Here is a 20,687-nt window from a genome sequence, read left to right as displayed (position 1 = left end):
ATATTATGCTTATATAACTTTATTTTTAGTTTTCATGAATATAATGGTTGGTTTTGATTTGAAGTTTCCCTGTTTAACTTTCAACATAAATCAATCAATGTTATATACCACATTAACAAGAGAAAAGTAAAATACCACATGACCATCTCAATGGATGCAGAGAAAGCATTTGAATCCAACACCCATCCATGATAAAAATTCTTAACAAAATGGTTATTGAGGGAACATAACTTAACATAATAATAAGCTATTTATAATAAATCCATAGCAAATATAATATTCAATGGCGAAAAGCTGACAGCCTTCCCAGTAAAATCTGGAACAAGACAAGGATGAGCACTCTCACCACTTTTATTCAACATAGTATTGAAAGTTCTAGCTGCAGCAATCAGACAAACAAGAGAAATAAAAGCTATACAAATTGGAAGACAAGAGATAAAAGAGTCATTGTATGCAGATTATATGATACTATATATAGAAAACCCTAAGGACTCCGCATAAAAACTACTTGTACTGATCAACTAATTCAGCAAAATAGCAGAATACAATATTAACTTTCACAAATTGGTCGCATTTCTATAGACTAACAATGAAATATTATAAAAGGAATACAAAAATACAGTACCTTTTAAAATTGCAATCAAAAAATTAAATACATGGGAATAAACCTCACCAAGGAGGTGAAAGCTGTATATTTTGAGAACTGTAAAATATTAATGAAAGAAATTAAAGAGGATTCAAAGAAATGGAAAGACATTCTATGCTCCTGGGCCCAAAGCAATCTACAGGTTCAACACAATCCCTACCAAATTGCCCATGTCATTTTTCGCAGAACTAGAAGAAACAAAACAAAAATTCATATGAGACCGCAAGAGATCCAGAATTGCCAAAGCAATCCTGAGGAACAAAAATCAAGCAGGAGGCATCTCTCTCCCAGATTTCAGGCAATATTACAGAGCCACAGTAATTAAGAGAGTGGGGTACAGGTACTAAAACAGACATACAGACCAATGAAACAGAATAGAGAACCCAAAAATTAACCCAGACACCCATGGTCAATTAAACTTTGACAAAGGAGGAAAGACTATAAAATGGGAAAAACACAGTCTTTTCAGCAAGTGGTGCTGGGAAAACAGGACAGCCACATATAAATCATGAACACAAATAAACTCAAAATGGCTTCGAGAAATCAGCATAAGGCAAGACACCATCAAACTCCTAGAGGAGAACCTAGGCAAAACATTCTCTGACATCAACCTTACAAATGTTTTTCAGGGCAGTCTCCCAAAGCAACAGAAATAAGTGCAAAAATAAACCAATGGGACCTCATCAAATCGATAAGCTTCTGCACAGCAAAGGAAACCATAAAAAAAAGACAACTTACAAAATGGGAGAAAATGGTTTCAAATAATGCAACTGACAAGGGCTTAATCTCTAAAATATACAAACAATTTATACCACTCAACAGCAAAAAAGCAAACAATCCAATGGAAAAATGGGCAAAAGACCTGAATAGACATTTCTCTAAAGAAGATATGCAGATGGACATCAAGCACATGAAAAAATGCTCAACATCACTGATTATTTTAGAAATACAAATCAAGACTACTATGAGGACCACCTCACCCCAGTCAGAATGGCCATCATTAAGTCCACGAATAACAAATGCTGGAGTGGGTGTGGAGAAAAGGGAACCCATCTGCACTCTTGTTAGGAATGTAAAGTGGTACAACTACTATGGAAAACAATATGGAGGTACCTTAGAAAACTATGCATAGAGCTACCATATTACCCCACAATCTCACTCTTGGGCATATATCCAGACAAAAATTTCCTTGAAAAAGACACACACCCATATTTTCATTGCAGCACTATTCGCAATAGCCAAAACATGGAAACAACCTAAATGTCCATCAAGAGATGAATGGATTTGGAAGATTTGGTATATATACACCATGGAGTACTACTCAGCCATAAAAAAACACAAAATAATGCCATTTACAGCAACATGGATGGAAAAAGAGATTCTTACACTAAGTGAAATGTCACAAAGATAATGACAAATACCAGATGATATCACTTATATCTGGAATAATACATGGCACAAATGAAACTTTCCACAGAAAAGAAACTCATGTACTTGGAGAACAGACTTGTGGTTGCCAACGGGGAGGTGGAGGGAGTGGGATGGACTAGATATCTGGGGTTAATAGATGCTAACTATTGTCTTTGGAATGGATAAGCAATCAGATCCTGCTGTATAGCCCTGGGAACTGTATCTAGTCATATATGATGGAGCACGATGGCGGATAATGTGAGAAAAATAATGTATACATGTATGTGTGACTGGGTCACATTGCTGTATGTAGAAAATTGACAGAACACTGTAAACTAGCTATAATTGAAAATGAAAATCATTTAGGAAAAAAAAAGAGGAAAAATGGGCAGTAGACCTAAATAGTCATTTCTCCAAAGAAGACATACAGATCATTAGCAGGTACATGAAAACAATGCTCAACATCTCTAATTATTAGAGAAATGCAAATCAAACAACAAGGTGGTACCAACTCACACCAGTTAAAGTTGCCATTATTAATGAGTCAGCGATGAACAAATTCTGTTCAGGATATGAAGAAAAGGGAACCCTCCTTCACTGCTGGTTGGGATGTAAATTGGTATAACCACTTGGATACAGTATGGAAGTACCTCAGAAAACTAAATATAGAACTATCATATGACCCAGCAATCCCACTTCTAGGCATATATCTGGACAAATCTTTCATTAAAAAAGTTACATGCAGCTGTATGTTCATCACAGCACTATTCACAATAGTCAAGACATGAAAACAGCCTAAATGCCCATCAACAGATGAAAAGATTAGTAAGAAGTGGTACGTATGTACAATAGCATACACTAAGCCATAAAAAATACAAAATAATGCCATTTGTAGCAACATGGAAACAATAGAGACTCTCATATTTAGCTAATTAAGTCTTAAAGAGAAAGAAAAACACCATATGATATCACTTAGAAGTGGCGCCTACAATATGGCACAAATGATCTATCAAAAAAACAAAAACAGGAGTTCCTTTCATGGCTCAGTGGTTAATAAATCCTGCTAAGAACCATGAGGTTGTGGGTTCAATCTCTGGCCTCGCTCAGTGGGTTAAGGATCTGGCATTGCATTGGGTTGTGGTGTAGGTCATGGACATGGCTCATATCTTGTGGAGCTGTAGCTCCGGTGTAGGCCTGGCAGCTATAGCTCCAATTAGACCCCTAGCCTGGGAACCTCCATATGCCATGGGTGCTGCCCTAGAAAAGACAAAAAGATAGATAGATAGACAGATAGATAGATAGACAGACAGACAGACAGACAGACAGACACAAACAGATCATGGACATGGAGGACAGACTTGTGTTTGCCACGGGGGAGGGAGAGGGAGTGGGATGGATTGGGAGTCTGGGGTTAGTAGATGGAAAGTATTGCATTTCTAGTGGATGGGCAATGGAACCCTGTTTTACAGCACAGGGAAATATATAATCACTTGTGATGGAACATGTTGGCGGATAATATGAGAAAAAGAAGGTGTAAATATATATGTGTGTGTGCATGGACAACTGGGTCACTGTGTAGTACAGCAGAAATTGACAGAACATTGTAAGTCAATTATAATTTAAAAATTTTAAAAAACAAAGTAGAAGAAACTATAAAAAATAGAGACTAAGAAAACACAAAAGATTAATGAAACTAAAAGCCGATTCTTTGAAAAGATTAACAAAATTGATAAATGTTTAGCCAGACTTATGAACAAAAAGACATGACCAGAATCAATAAAACTAGGAATGAGGGGAGTTCCGGTCATGGCGCAGTGGTTAACGAATCCAACTAGGAATCATAAGGTTGCGGGTTCGGTCCCTGCCCTTGCTCAGTGGGTTAACGATCCGGCGTTGCCTTGAGCTGTGGTGTAGGTTGCAGACACAGCTCGGATCCTGCGTTGCTGTGGCTCTGGCATAGACCAGTGGCTACAGCTCCGATTCGACCCCTAGCCTGGGAACCTCCATATGCTACGTGAGTGGCCCAAAGAAATAGCAAAAAGACAAAAAAAAAAAAAAAAAAAAAAAAAACTAGAAATGAAAAAAGAATACTACATAAAAGAATACTACAAGAAGCTAGATGCCAATAAGTTGGACAGACTAGAAATATTGGACAAATTCTTACAAAGGTACAACTTTCCAAGACTGAACCATGAAAAATAGCAAAATGAATAGATCAATCACAAATACTAAAATTGAATATCTGATGGAAAAAAACTCCTAACAAACCAAAGTCTATCACAGGATAAATCTATTAAAAATTTTGAGAAGGAGTTCCCATCATGGCGCAGTGGTTAACGAATCTGACTAGGAACCGCAAGGTAGTGCATTTGATTCCTGACCTAGCTCAGTGGGTTAAGGATCTGGCATTGCTGTGAGTTATGGTGTAGGTCACAGACACAGCTTGGATCTTGCATTGCTGTGGCTGTGTTATAGGCTGGCAGCTGTAGCTCCAATTCAACCCCTAGCCTGGGAACCTCCATAAGCTGCAGGTGTGGCCCTAAAAAAATCAGAGAATTAAGTCCACCCTTCTAAAACTATTCCAAAAAAAAGCAGATGGAACACTTCCCAACTCATTCTACAAGGTCACCATTACCCTAATACCAAAACCACACAAAGATATAACAACAACAACAAAAATGACAGGCTGATATCACCGATGAACATAGAAAAATCCTCAACAAATCACTAACAAACTAAATTCAACAATACATTAAAGTATCATACACCATGATCAAGTGGGATTCACCCAATGGATGCCAGGTTCTTCACCACCTGCAATACAATCAGTTTGATAAACATTAACAAACTGAAGAATAGAAACCAACTGAATGGATATGGAACAACATTTTGATAAAACTCAAAATGTTTTTAAATAAAAATTCTAATAAGATAGGCATAGAGGGAACATATCTCAATATAATAAAGGCCAAACATGACAAATCCACAACTTAATACCACAATCAATGATTAAAGCTAAAAGCATCTTCTAAGATCAGGAATAAGACAAGGAAGTCCACTCTAAAGAAGTCCACTCTCACCACTTTTATTCAGCATATTTTTGGAAGTCCTAGCAATAGCAAAAAGAGAAGAAAAAGAAATAAAAGATATCCAAATGTGAAAAGAAGCAAAACTGTCCCTGTTTGCAGATTACATGAATCCATACATAGAAAATCCCAAAGATTCTACCAGAAAACTGTTAAATATCATCAATGAATTTGATAAAGTTGTAGGATACATAATTAGTAAACAGAGATTTCTTGCATTACTATACACTAAAAACAAAATATCAGAAAGGGAAATTAAGGAAAAAATCTCATTCACTATAGCACCAAAAAGAAATAAAGTACCTAGGAATAAACCTACCTAGGGAGGCAAAAGACCTGCACACTGAGAAGTAAGTTGCTAATGAAAGAAACTGAAGATGATACAAGCAGATGGGAAGATATAATATGTTCTTGGATTGTAAGAAACAATGTCTTCAAAATAATTATACTACTCAAGCCAATCTACAAATTCAATGCAATCCCTCTCAAATTACCAGTGGCATTTTTTTCACAAAATTAGAGCAAAAAATGTTAAAATACGTATGGAAACAAAAAAAGATCCCAGATAACCAAAGCAATCCTGGGATAGGGTCAGAGGGATTTGGAGGATTTGGGTTCTCTGACTTCAGACTGTATTACAAATCTTCATTAATCAAAACAGTATAGTACTTGCACAAAAACAGAAATATAGATCAAAGGAGAGGACAGAAAAGTCAAGAAAAAAGGAAGGAAGAATATACAATGTAGAATAGACAAGGTCTTCTATAAGTGTTTCTGGGAAAACTGGACAACTACATGTAATAAAATGAAATCAGAACATTCACTACCACCATACACAACAATTAAACTCAAAATCAATTAAAGACCCAAATGTAGAACCGTATACTACAAAAATCCTAGTGGAAAACACAAGCAGATCACATTTGACATAAATCACACCAATGTCTATTTGTATCCATCCCCTTGAATAGTGGAAGTAAAAATAAAAATAAACAAATGTGAGCTATTTAAACTTAAAATCTTTTGCATAGAAAAGAAAACCAGTGGTAAAATAAATGGAAAACCTACAGAATGGGAGAAAATATTTGCAAATGATGCAACCAATTACACAAACAACTCATTCAGCTCAGTATCAAAAAAACACAACCAAATCAAAAAATGGGCAGAAGACCTAAATAAACATTTCTCCAAAGAAGACATACATATAGCCATTAGGCACATGAAAGGTTGCTCAACATTTCTAATTATTAGAGCAATGCAAATCAAAACTCCAGTGAGGTATCATCTCACACTGGTCACAACAGTCACCCACAAAAAGTTTTAAAATAATAAATGCTGGAGATGGTATGGAGGAAAAGGAACTCTGCTACACTGTGGGATTGTAAATTGGTATTGATACTTTGGAGAGCAGTATGGAGGTTCCTTTAAAAACTAAAAGTAGGTGAGTCCCTGGTGGCCTAGTGGTTAGATCTAGTGTTGTCACGGCTGTGGTGCGGATTTGATCCCTAGCCCATTAACTTCTGCATGCCATGTGCAAAAACAAAAAAAATTAAAAATAGAACTACCAAAATATCCTACAATCCCACCCATGGACATATATCTTAAGAAAACCATAACTTGAAAAGATATATTCACCACAATGTTCACTGCAGCACTACTTATGATATCATATCAAAGACATGAAAACAACCTAAATGCCCATCAACAGATGAAGAGATAAAAAAGATACACAAACACACACTCGATGGCATGTTACTTAGCCATGAAAAAGAATGAAATAATGCTATTTGTAGCAACATTGATAGACCTAGAGATTTTCATACTGAGGTAAGCCAGAGAGTTAAAGGCAAATATAAGATATTGCTTATATGTGGAATCTGAAAAATGATACAAATGAATTTATATACAAAGCAGAAATAGACCCACAGACATAGGAAAAAAAATTATAGTTACCAAAGGGGAAAGAGAGAGGGGAAGGGTAAATTAGGAGCTTAGGATTTAGCATATACACAATAACATATGTAAAATAGATAACAAGGACCTACTGTATAGCACAGCAAACTATACTCAATATTTTGACTTTTGAGAGGGAAGTTTATGGTGAAATAGGACTTCCTCAAGAAACATGAAAAATCTCAAATATATATTTTTTAATAACCTATAAGGGAAAAGAATCTGAAAGTGTGTGTATATATATAAAATATACATTAAAATATATATATTAATGAACATTTATTCATTATATTTATGAATAAACTATTCATTATATACAATTATATTACAAATATAATACATTCATATATTGTAGAAGTATATATTAGTAACCTAACTATATATTATGAATATAATAAATGAATAAAAGTCATATTTATAAATATAAATGTATTATTCATTATATTTATTTTTTTATTGATCGGACAAAACATGTTGAACACTACAAAGTTCCACATATTGTTCAAGGTGTTGAAAACACAGAATGAACACAACAAACAAATCACTCCCCTAGCTGGGTAGTAGGTGACTAATTATAAATGTAATAAACATATATAGTATATTGAAGAGTATTAATAAAATGAAGGGAAAAAACAAAGGAAGATAAAGGCAGCTGAGGTAAACTGAAAAGAAAGGAGAACCATCTCAGTTACTCATATGTGGGATTAAAAATGATATGAGAGTTTCCAATAAGGTTTCTGCAACACGCTGGGACAAACCAATTCACAGATGACCCTGTGATGAGCCTAGTGTACATTTTCTCTCCTTTAAAAATCTAATAATCTTTCATAAACCATACCACTTCCTCCACTAACAATTCAAAGTAACAGGCTACTCTTTCCTGATCATTTCACATTTATGTAGAATAAACCGAATTTTTAAATTAGATCGGTTACATAATAAACAGCAAAGTGATCATCAAATGACCTAGGTGACCGTAGTGAAGGTAACTTGTTTTAACCTCATGTCAGAAGGCATTTTTACATGTTTTTGTGGACTGAATTTCCCCAAAGAAATATATGGATGTCAGTGCAGGAAATCCCTTAAGATTGACGGAAGATTTTAATTTTGCATCATAAAAAAAGTAATTATTGACTCTCACCATTTGTACTTTCCTATATTTTCATTGTTTTAATCCCAAGTGTTTTAGATCAAGGCTTATATTATGAAGTTTTTTGGGTCCTAATACCGTAAGCAAACATGAGGTGCAACAAAACACTTCTCAGTGAGTGTAGTTAAGAGTATTCTAATTGATTTTTAATTTAATATTAACAACCAGTAAAAATTATTTACTGAAATATTTTTTAATGATTTTTCAAACTTTAATTTTTTCTGAAATCTGAAGGCTATGGTAAGCTAGGATAAGACTCAAACTTCAATTCATGCTGACTTTTTCTGATTAATATAGACTTCAAAATAAACAGGTAAGGACACAAAGTTACTCTGCTAAATATTTCAGGCACTTACAGTGAATATTTTTTCTAACTTTGCTAAATAATTAAGTGGTTTTTATTTAATGTTTTGAAATGAAAAAAAGAAATACAATTTTTAGTTCTGGCCTGTACTTTGATATTATAATAAAGGAAAAATAAAACAATTTTGATTATAGAATTTATATGATTATATGCATGTTTAAGTATGTCCTAGAGAACCACTAAAAATGGTAGAAGATGGCCTTTCAAAGAAAATCAAATGTTGCTCTCAAAAACTGCACTAAGATGTAAAGCATTTCTCTTTTTCTTTCTTTTAGGGCCCCAACCACGGCATACGGAAGTTCCCAGGTTAGAGGCTGTATCAGAGCTATAGCGGCTGGCCTATGCCACAGCAAAGCCAGATCTAGGATGCATTTGTGACAGACACCACAGCTCACAGCAATGACAGATCTTTAACTCACTGAAAGAGACCAGGTATCAAACCTGCACCTTCATGGATACTAGTCTGGCTATGTATCACTAAGCCACTGTGGGAACTCCTGGTATTTGCTTCTTCTAAGTGTTAGAAAAAACTAAAGCATAAAGGCAAGCTTACTTTTATTCATTACCATTTAATTTACTGTGATTACTTCAATATTACACAATTTCCTTACAAATGGACAAATAGTAGATGAGTCAATTGAGATAAAGATACCTAATTTTTAAAATTTATTTTTATATATACATATATGCGTAAGATTGAAATACATTTTGTATATAATATTGTGTAAGTTTAAGATACACAACATATTGACTTGAGGCATTTGTATTTGGCAATATGTTTACCAATGTAACATTAGTTAGCACTCTATCACATCACATAAATGTCATTTCTTTTTGTGGTGAGAATAACTGAGATGTACACTCATAGAAATTTTAATGATTATAAAATTATTTTTGTCTACACTCTATTATGCATTAGAACTTCAGGACTTATTTATCAGTTGCAAGTTTGTACTCTTAAACTACGTTTCTCTTATTCCCACAATACAATTTTCTGGTAACCACAACTTTATATTGTTTTCATGAGTTTCACTATTTAGATAAACAAAATACCATACTTTATTTCTCTTTTCCTGTCTGACTTATGAACTTAACATAATGTCCTCAAGTCCCATCCATGTTGTTACAAATGGCAGGATATTCCTTTCCAAAGTTAAAAAATATTACATTGTATTTATGTAACATACATTCTTAATAAATTCATTCTCTAATGGACATCTAGGTATTCCTGTATCTTGACTATTGTGAAAGGTGCTGAATTTAATACTGGAGTACATATATTTCTTTTGATAATTTGTTTTCATTTTCTTTGAGTATATAGTCAAAAGTGAGATTTAGGGATCATATTAAAGTTTTATTTTTAATTTTTTAAGAAACATCAGCATTGTTATATGTACAGATGAAACAATTCACATTCCCACCAAGAGTGTAAAAGCATTCCCTTTTCTGCACATCCTTGCCAGCTCGTAATCACTTGTGTTCTTGATGACAGGCATTCCTATAGGTGTAAATTGATATCACTTTGTGCTTTTGATTTGCATTTCTCTACTAATTAGTGATGTTGAACATATTTTCATGTGCTTGTTGAAATTTTATTGTTTTTGGAAAAATGTCTTTTAGTTCCTATGCATACAGCTATAAAAATACGTAACATAGATTATACATACGGCCTCCTAGATTGTGTTTGGTGTAGAAAACATGTTTGAGAATAGAAAAATGGATATCAGTGTATTCTGAGGCATTTAGTTAAAACTATATTAGTATTATATATACATTATATATAATATATCATAAATTATAATATTATATGTTGTATATTATGCTTTGCATAAAGAATGGAAGGATTTAAATATCTGGGCAAAAATAAACAGGAATAATGGCATGATAGGTGTTTATAGAAATGTGTGTTTCACTGGGGAAAAAGATAAAGATGATAATCAATGCATATTTTATTCCTTAGCTCTCTAAGTTTACTTTTTAAAATTGAATCATGCTCTAACTAGTCATTAATTATTTTCACATAATTTCAAAGACATAAATTTACTATTTTGAATGTATGCTATTTTCAAGTATTCACACCACTGGGAGTATACATGAAAACACCTTGTGAAAATTCAATAAAATATATATAATAAAGGAAAATTGATTTAAAAGTTTTAATTTAAAAACTGAAACTAAATATATTTGGTAACACTGAAAAAATATAGGTACTCCAGACTTGTACACTACGCTAACAAAAATTCATAAAGACAAACCATTTTCACTGTGTACATCTTCCCTAGAATTACCAAAATAGTCTCACAAATCTTGAGGTTAAGAGTTGAGGTCATAAGAGCTGACATGTTAAGGAAATAAATGTCTGCCAGGAGTTGATGTACCTGTACTACAGAAACAGGAGGAAAAGACTAAAGAAAAATCTCTTTTTATAAAAATAAAAATTGAAAAGGAAAATTATACACATTCTACTAATGAGATCCTGCTGTGTAGCACTGGGAACTATGTCACGGAGCATCATAATGTGAGAAAAAAGAACATATACATGTATGTGTAACTGGGTTACCATACTGCACAGTAGAAAAAATAAATAAATAAATAAATAAATTATAAACATTCTAAATTAAAATCTTATATCTTTCCATAATTCATGTCTCAACAGATAAGAAAGAGATGACTGGGAATAACCAATCCTTGACCACTGAGTTTACCCTCACAGGATTTACAGATCACCCAGACCTGAGGACTATTTTGTTTCTTGTGTTCCTTACCATCTATCTGATCACCATGGTGGGAAATCTTGGTCTGGTGGCATTGATATTCATAGAGCGTCGTCTTCACACACCAATGTACATCTTTCTGGGTAACCTCGCTCTGATGGATTCCTGTTGTTCCAGTTCCATTACCCCCAAGATGTTACAGAACTTCTTCTCTAAGGACAGCATAATTTCCCTGTATGAATGCATGGCACAATTTTATTTTCTCTGCCTAGCTGAAAGTGCAGATTGCTTTCTCCTGGCAGCAATGGCCTATGATCGCTATGTAGCCATCTGCAATCCACTGCAGTACCACACCAGGATGTCAAAGAAACTCTGTATTCAGATGACCACAGGAGCCTACCTAGCTGGAAACCTGCATTCCGTTATTCATGTTGGGCTTCTGTTTAGGTTGACTTTCTGTGGGTCTCATCAAATCAATCACTTTTTTTGTGATGTTCTTCCATTATATAGACTCTCCTGTGTTGACCCTTATATCAATGAACTGATGATATTAATTTTGGCAGGGTTCATTCAAATCTTCACTATTACCACAGTAATAATCTCTTATCTTTTCATCCTTTTCATAATTTTCACAATGAAATCCAACAAGGGAAGAAGGAAAGCCTTATCTACTTGTGCATCCCACTTTCTCTCTGTCTCAATATTCTATGGTTCTCTTATCTTCATGTATGTTAGACCAAATTCAGTTAAAGAAGAAGAAAAAGAAAAACCTGTTGCTGTTTTTTATACTATAGTGATTCCATTGTTAAACCCTTTTATTTATAGCCTAAGAAATAAGGAAGTAATGACTGTTATGAAAAAAATGATGAAGATTTCCTAACATTCTGAAACAAATACCATGACATGTAGACAACTTTTTTCAAATTGATTAAACTTTTTTCAAAATTAAGGAATACTGATAAAATGGAATCTGGCCACTTTGTGTATAAAATACCTAATTATTAAGACACAATAGCGTATGTGTCAAACACACTTAGAAAAGAAAGATTCTGCTAAAATATATGCCAAATTCTAAGCTATGAGATTCCACTGGGGGTGAGCTAAATATTTAATCTTAAAGTCACAAATATGTGTTATGGTGTTTTGACATACACTAGTAACTATTTGTTTCAGAGTATAATGAGGTACAATTTTCAACAAATCCAAAAAACTCTAGAAAGAGAAGTCCTAACATGCAAAGGGAGCTTATTGTTAAGACTTTTGGCAAATCTCTGGGATCCCAAGATATAAATTTAGAGAGTCCCCACAGTTTTAGTTCCTAAATATCAATCTTTTCTTTTTCAATTTTTTTTATTATCTAAGTATAGTGTGTTTACAATATTATATTACTTTTAGTTGTTTAGCACTGTGATTCAGTATTTTTACAGAGTATAGTCCACTGAAATTTATTACAAGAAAATGGTTATAATTATCTGGTCTATATCAAATGCTAATCCAGTCTGAAGCAATTGTGTGTGACAGAAGTAAAGCCTATATTTCAATTAGATTATCAATTTTGATTGTTCAAGAGAATGTCTGAATATGAATTCATGCGGAATACGTATTCTCTGATCAAGAACATTTTCCTCTTTAATGTTAGATATTTTCTCTAAGTTCTCTGAAACAGAGTCTCTGTACACTGGCAATTTATCAACTGTAGTTGATAATGATGTTAGGTATATTGACATCTCTAAAGATACAATATTTGTGTTTGGTTATCCATTTACATTACAGTGTAATTCCTTAATATATTGTCAATAAACCATTTTTCTGACATTACTACTTTCTTGCTTGTTATTAGGAATACCACTAACCTGGACTGATTCTAATGTAAAACAATGATATATGCATAGCATTAACCAAAACCTTGAGGTGTTGATCAAGCAAAAATGAGGTAAAAATTAGTAAAAATTCTAAATACCTAAGCAAAAGTGTTTATTGATCCTTACATGTGCAAATATAAAGGAAAAATTTACTGAGAACCTACCTATTATCCAGTATAACTGGTTACACACTAGTTAGATCTTTCACATATTTTACCTAGCAATCAGTTACAGGTGATTTTTGCTTCTCCTCAGTAAAAAATCTCATACTTGAGTTCATAGTAAGGAGCTTTTCCAAGTTAATCCAGGTTCTAGGATTTATCAAGAATTTGAATCAATACTATCTTTTCCCCTTGCTAGGGAGTTCAGAACACAAAGATGTTTGTCAGCTGGGGGTATTCAGTTATTAAGGAGCATTAGAAGTAACCTGTGCCTTAAAAATGGAGGAATTTTCATATTTAGAGAAAAATAGGACTGAATACAACCAAAGTCAATGTTTATGGAAATCAGTATGGCACTGGGAATGGGGATGAGGGAGGTAAACCATGGGACAGAGTCAGACAGCCGACAAAACCACTGGTGAGAGCTGCTGGTAAATGTGGGGAAAAGTAGGGAAGCAGGTTGGGTTACTGAGAATCTTAAAAGCCACCCTAAGGAATCTGATTTTATCTTAGAGCCATCAGCTATGCCTTCAAGGAGCAGAGTAGTATGATTTTATCTTTCATAAATCTGACCTTGAAACTGATTGTAAAGAGAGCCAAAGCAAGGACTTCAGTCATTCATACAGTAGATGATAACAGACTGGAGAAGAGGAGAGGAGAGTACAGATATGAGCAACATATAAAGAAAAAAATAGTAAGTTGTAAAAACTGTTGAATAATAAAATGAAGGCCTGTCATATTTCTGTGAGTTTCAAACAAGTCATAACTGATTTCATATCACTAACACTTTAAAAAGCACCTGGCATACTTGGCCATTCAATAAACATCTCCTTTATTAGGTTTTTAATAGAATTACATACATTAATATGTTAATAGGCTAATTATTTTATTTCTAATGAATTAATAAATAAATCCATTTAAAATTATTGGTTTTATTTTCTAGCATTATAAATACTGATAGATAGAATCCAGACAAACAAAGCTCTTTAGGTTCCTAACATATTTTATGAGCAAACAGGTACCTTTAGGAAGTTACTCTCATGGCTCAGCGGAAACAAATCTGACTAGCATCCATGAGGAAGCAAGTTCAACCCCCGGCCCTGCTCAGTGGGTTAAGGATCCAGCAATGCCATGAGCTGTGGTATAGGTCACAGATGTGGCTCAGATCCCACATTGCTGTAACTATACTGTAGGCCAGTGGTTATAGCTCTGATTTGAACCCTAGCCTGAGAAACTCCATATGCCACAGGTGTGGCCCTAAAAAAGACAAAAAACAAAAACAAAAACAAAAACAACCCCCCCAGGTATCTATAGCACAAAAATTTTGAGACTCTGAATTACATGGATGCTGTGTGTTCTGTATTCACTCTCTATTTTAGTGAACATGTTTAGTTACTAGACTTGGGTGCATTGATTTTTGTCTCCTTTTCTAATGGGGCCAAATTTTTGTTACATGTTTTTGCACAATTCAAACATAAACCTTAGTGACAGTGAATCCCAGAAGTCTATAAGGGGAGGATGATATGACTTATTTGGAGACAATGAGACAATTTGGGTGATCTTCTAAAAGTTTCTGGGGAATATATGTCCTTTATTTTAAAAGACATCCACAAAATAATTACTGTTTCTCCCTCTGAATGTCATGGTGTCTGGATATGAAATCTTGCACTGTTTTGCCATCAAGAAGGAAACCAATATCGAGATGAAATAAATATACAGTGAAGGATATCACTATGATAATCACAGAGAAAAGACCAAGGATCACTAGAATAAATGCTCCCTCTGGTTGTAAAAGTCAATAAACCTTCTTAGTGTTTACGTTTGTTTGGAAAAGATGCTTTACTTGAAACAGAATAAATACTAATATATTAATGTCTCTTGCCTAATTTTTATAGTTATACTATCTCATAAATTATCTTTAGACATTCTTTAGCATACAAATAAATTTTCAGCATTATTCATTTAATGATTCAGCACATCTATTAAATCTTTTATTTTTTGGTACTAAATTTTAATTCCCATCTATTTTCCCATTCCCTTTATATTACCTGAAAATATCTCTGATATCATGTATGAATAAACCTCAGTCATCCTAGTATACTATCCATATTTTAATTAGGCATTTTTCCTTCAAGCTTCTAGGCTGTCATCACATGCTTCCATTGGACTGCTTCTTTTCCTCCGTTGTGTCATTTACCATAATCCACTTATCCTGAAAAGTTCATCTGACCTGACATTTGCAATAAAGAATCTTTTTTCTTCCACATCTCCATTCGCTTCCTTCACTATGTTTCTATATAGCACTTTTATTATACTTTTTTAATATCATAGGCTGGATTGCCTTTTAATTACCAACATAAGTGTCATTCTCCCTACTAGATTAAGAGCTTCTTATCAGGAACCATTTGTAAAATATAAGTGTTTTCCCTGTGGTGATTCTACACACCATCTCTTCTAGCACATTTTATATTGTAAATATTTCATTAAGTTTAAACAGAACTGATAATTTAAATATCAATTCAGTGTATACTGTGAATCTAGCTCTGTTTGTTGTAAGGAGCCCAAAATGCCTGTGACATGATCCGTCACTTATATTAAGCTAATACTTTTACAATCAACACATAAAAATTAACACATGATAAAGTGAGAAATGTATTATAGCAGGTAATTATTAGGACAATAAGGAGAAGCAAAATCAATTTAATTTAAAGGATCTAGGGATACCCCCATGGAGGTCTTATTTGAGAATAAGAAGGAGTAGATTGGGATGAAAATAGAGGCTGAAAAGGGTGTTTCTGTTGAAGGAAATGTTATGAGTAAATTAATGAAGCAAGTGCACAAAGGAATAGTGAAGGAATAAACATGGCCAAGGGTCATGTCCTGAGGTAATAAGAAGAAATCAAGGTCACATGTAAAATATAGACAGACAGTAGAGCACCTGGAATACCAAAATCCAAAAATGGATTTGTCTGAAAACTATGAAGGACAATTTCAAATTATTGAGCAGGAGTGTATAATTTTTTTTCTTTCATATGAAAACAATTCCTTGATTATTGATTATTGTAAATTGACATGTATTACCAAGGTCATAAATACAGAATGAACATAGTGGAAAAAGGCTTTCCCTTCTAATCCTATGTGCTAATGGTGGGAGCAGGGAAGAGAGTGACTAGATATAAATGTACTAATAAATAAATATGTAGAGTATGCTGAAAAGTGATTAGTGGAATGAAGTGGACAAAAACAAAGTAAAAAAAGACAGAGGCAGCTGGGGAAATCTGAAGAGTAAGGAGAACAATCTAGGTAATCCATATATTATACTAACTAATATCAGAATTTCCAATGATATCTTGCAAAAATCAACTCACTGGTGGCACTGTGATAAACCTATCACAATTTCTAGTCTGCTCACAAAATTTTAAATCTCTTCCATAAACCATGTTAATTACTCCAGTTAAAAAAATTATTTCCTGTTCAGATGGCTATCATGCTGAATAATACAGAACTTTAAAATGAGTTCAGTTACATAATAATCAGCGAGTGATAATCAAATATTCTTCAGTACCTTAGTAAGGTAATTTGCTCTGACCTCATCATCTCACAGGGCATCCTTATGTGCATTGGAAACTTAATCTACAGAAATATACTGATGTCAGTGCAGGGATATTCCTTAGGATTTCATGGAAATTTTAACTTCTTATTTTAAGGAAATAATTATCAACTCTAACTATTTGTTTTTGCCCATATTTTCATTATTTTAATTCCAACTGGTTTGGAGACTAAGGTTTATATTCTGAAATTCTATGAGATTCAACACCATAAAGCAAACACGAGGTGTTACAAAACTTTTTTCAGCGAAATCTAGGTAAGGGAAGTATTCCAATTTTTTAATTTTAATATTAGCATCCATTGATATTTATTTATCTAAAGTATTTTGCTGTTGTTAGTTTTCAACTACTCAGTAATATTTCTACCTCTTTTCAAAGTGAAGGATATGGAAAAACTAGAATGATATACAAACTGCAAAGTTCTCTGAACTTGCTTGACTACCAGTTAGACTTACAACACACGTATGAACAAAAAGTGTATGAAATAATTCAGGAACTTGATTAATGGAAAAATTAAGTGGTTAACATTTAATATTTTAAACAAATAAAATGTTTAGCCAGGGTCTTTATCTTAATGTTATGGAAAATAAAACATATTCAACATGGAATTCATATAAGACAAATCACTCAATATTCCTAGTAAATCATTAAATGATAAAAGATAGCCACTTAAAATTGTTCTCAAAAACATATTCATATTTAAAGGTTTTTCTTGTTTCTAAATTTTAGGAAAGTATAAAAGTAACCTTACTTTTATTTATTAGCTTTGAATCTACTGTGATATACTTCAGAAAAATCTTAATTTCCTTAGAAACATAAAAATATATCAGTCAACTCAATAAGAGATACATACATTTTTCTAATACATACATTACTGAAATATATTTGATATATAAAACTGCATAAGTGTAAGGTTTTATTACATGTTGATTTGATACAATGGTAAATGGTAATATAGTTGCAATTGCAGCATTAGTTAGCAACCTATCACATCATGTAACTGTCATTTCTTTCTTGTAGTGGGAATAATTGGGATCTAGTCTCTTAACAGTTTTGATGAATATAGTTAACATATTATTTATATTCACCACAGTGTTCATGAGATCTTCCTGACTTGTCTACTAGTTGCAAGTATGTACCCACAAACACTATCTCTATTTCCCCACCCCCAGTGCTCCTGGTAACCACTATTTAATCTATTTTTATGAGTCTGGCTTTTTCAGATGCACAGCTTTTGTCTTCTTCTGACTTATCACACTTATCACAATGTCTCCAGGGTCAATCCATTTTGTTGCAAATGGTTGCATATCCTTTTTTCTCAAGGCTGAATGTCATTCACTTTTATCCATTCATCTTTTGGTGGTACTTTGGTGTTGTTATATCTTGGCTACTATACATAATTGTGCTACAACAGGAGTCCATATAACCCTATGATAATTTGTTTTCATTTACTTTGAGTATATACATAGAAGTCTAATTGCAGGATCACATGATAGTTCTAATTTTAATTATTTCAGGAAACTCCATATTGGCATGTACCATGACTGAACCAATTTATATTCCCACTAAGAGTTCTCCCCACATTCTCTATAATCCACATTCTAGACAATACTATTACGGTAACTCTTGTCTCCTTGATGACAGTCGTTCTGACATGTGTGAGGTAATATCTCATGGTTTTGATTTGCATTTCTCTAATGATTAGTGATGTTGAAGATCTTTTCATGTTTCTGTTGGCCATCTGGATGTCTTTTGTAAAAACATCTATTTAGTTCCTCTGTACATTTTTTAATATGAATGTTTGTGATTTTTTTCATTGAGTTGTATGTGTTCTTAGATATTTTGGATATTAACCTTATTTTTTTAAATGATGAGTTTTGATAATTCTTTTAGTAGAATATTTTTCAAAATTAACAGACTCGGAATTCCCATAGTGGTTAGTGAACCTGAGTAGCATCCATGAGGATTCAGGTTTGATCCCTGGCCTCACTTAGTGGGGTTAAGGATCTGGCATTGCCATGAGCTGTGACGTAGGTCACAGATGTGGCTCAGATCCCACATTTCTGTGGCTCAGGCATAGGCCAGCAGCTACAGATCCGATTAGACCCGTAGCCTTGGAACCACCATATGCCGCAGGTACAGCCCTAAAAGGACCAAAAAAAAAAAAATTAACAGACTCACATTGTGGAAGTAGTCACCAAACATCAACAAAAGGATCACCAAAGAAGTCATTAAGGATCATTGGTCAGACCCTGAAAATAAGTTTACCCAGCCCAGGTCAGTGGGATATAGGTAGGACTGGGATCAATATGCTTATCCCCCATACCACTGTACAGCTATTATAAGAAGTATAAGTTATAGCTAAATGTCTAATATGCAATAAAGAAATTATGTGTACATAGGGAAAAAATGCAATGTACGTTAGCTATAAGCCATTGTAGATTGTGTTGGGTATATAAGACATGCTGGAAAGTCTAGAAAGTGGAAATTAATATGGCCAGAGGCATTTAGTTAGCTTTATTAAGTAGTATTATATATAAACTATGCTTTGGAAAAAGGAAAAAGGTATAGATATTTGAGCAAAATTCAACAGGAATTTTGAAGAGAGTCAATGTTTATGAAAATGGGTATGACACTGGGAAAGGGACAAAGAGGCGATAATAAAATGAATATTTTATTTATCTCTCTGAGTTTATTGTCTTTAAAATTGAGCAGTACTCTCATTAATCCTTAGTAGTCTTCAAATAATTTTTAAGATATAAATTAAACATATCTATTTATGATATTTTAAAACATTCACCCCATTGGGAGAGTATATGAGAAGATTCTGTTCAATGAAAAAAATGTGTGTGTGTGTGTATATATATATATATATATATATATATGATTTTAAATTTATTTTAAGGATCTCCAATATAAAAATTGAAACTAAAATTGTATGGGCACAGTGAAGCAAATATGAGTATTTAGACTTATACACTGTAATTGTATAAATTCATAAAGATAAACCTTTGCCAATGTAGGCATCCCCTCTGTAATTATCAAAATAGCCTTTTGTGAATTTTGAGTTTCAGATTTAAGGTCATAGAAACTGACATGTTATGGGAATGATTGTCCTCTAGGAGTTTGTGTGCTTATATCACAACACAGTAGGAGTTTGCCCAAGTTCATCTAAGTCATTGGACTGAGATAGAATGTGAATCAATATTGCCTTTTCCCTCACAAGCATAGGAGTTTGGAAAGTGGAGATCTTTGTAACCTAGGACATTTAGAGCTTAAATAGCATTAGAAGTAAGTATGCCTTTAAATATGGGGAATATTAAATATTTTTAATATTTGGAGGAAAAACAGGAATGGGTATGACCGGAGTCAATGTTTATGGAAATGAGTGTGGAACTAAGAATGGGGATGAGAGAGGTGAATCATGGGATGGAGTCAGAAAGCTGGTGGTGAATATGAGGGGAAAAAAATAAAAGTAGAAGAGGACCAAATTACTGAGGATCTTAAATGCCACCCTAAGGAATCTGAATCTATCTTAGAAACATCAAATATTGATGTCTTCCTGGAGCAGAGAAATATGATTGTACATTTTAGGAAACTGATCTTGCAGTTGATTGTTAAGAGACCTGAAGCAAGGAGAGTAACTTCAATCATTTGTACATTATATGAAGAGACCTGAAACTGAAGGGAGACCTGAAACTCTAAAAAGGGAGCACACTCTACATAGTAAGTT

The 20,687-nt window shown here is 33.5% G+C and overlaps 1 protein-coding gene across 1 annotated transcript; it reads left to right on the top strand.

The window, feature by feature from the left end:
- Positions 11,277-12,203, top strand: LOC100513311 (olfactory receptor 5K3-like). The gene has a single exon (XM_003132720.1). It carries the CDS (start codon positions 11,277-11,279, stop codon positions 12,201-12,203), a length of 927 nt encoding a protein of 308 aa, XP_003132768.1.

This window comes from Sus scrofa, chromosome 13, assembly GCF_000003025.6.
Source record: "Sus scrofa isolate TJ Tabasco breed Duroc chromosome 13, Sscrofa11.1, whole genome shotgun sequence".
NCBI classification, from domain to species: Eukaryota; Metazoa; Chordata; class Mammalia; order Artiodactyla; family Suidae; genus Sus; species Sus scrofa.
Note: the sequence above shows the minus strand (reverse complement) of the source record. Positions and strands in the feature narration are given on the sequence as shown.

What these genes read in the sequence shown, in the direction of transcription:
- LOC100513311 (XM_003132720.1), top strand. Translation starts at nt 11,277, where the DNA reads ATGACTGGGAATAACCAATCCTTGACCACTGAGTTTACCCTCACAGGA.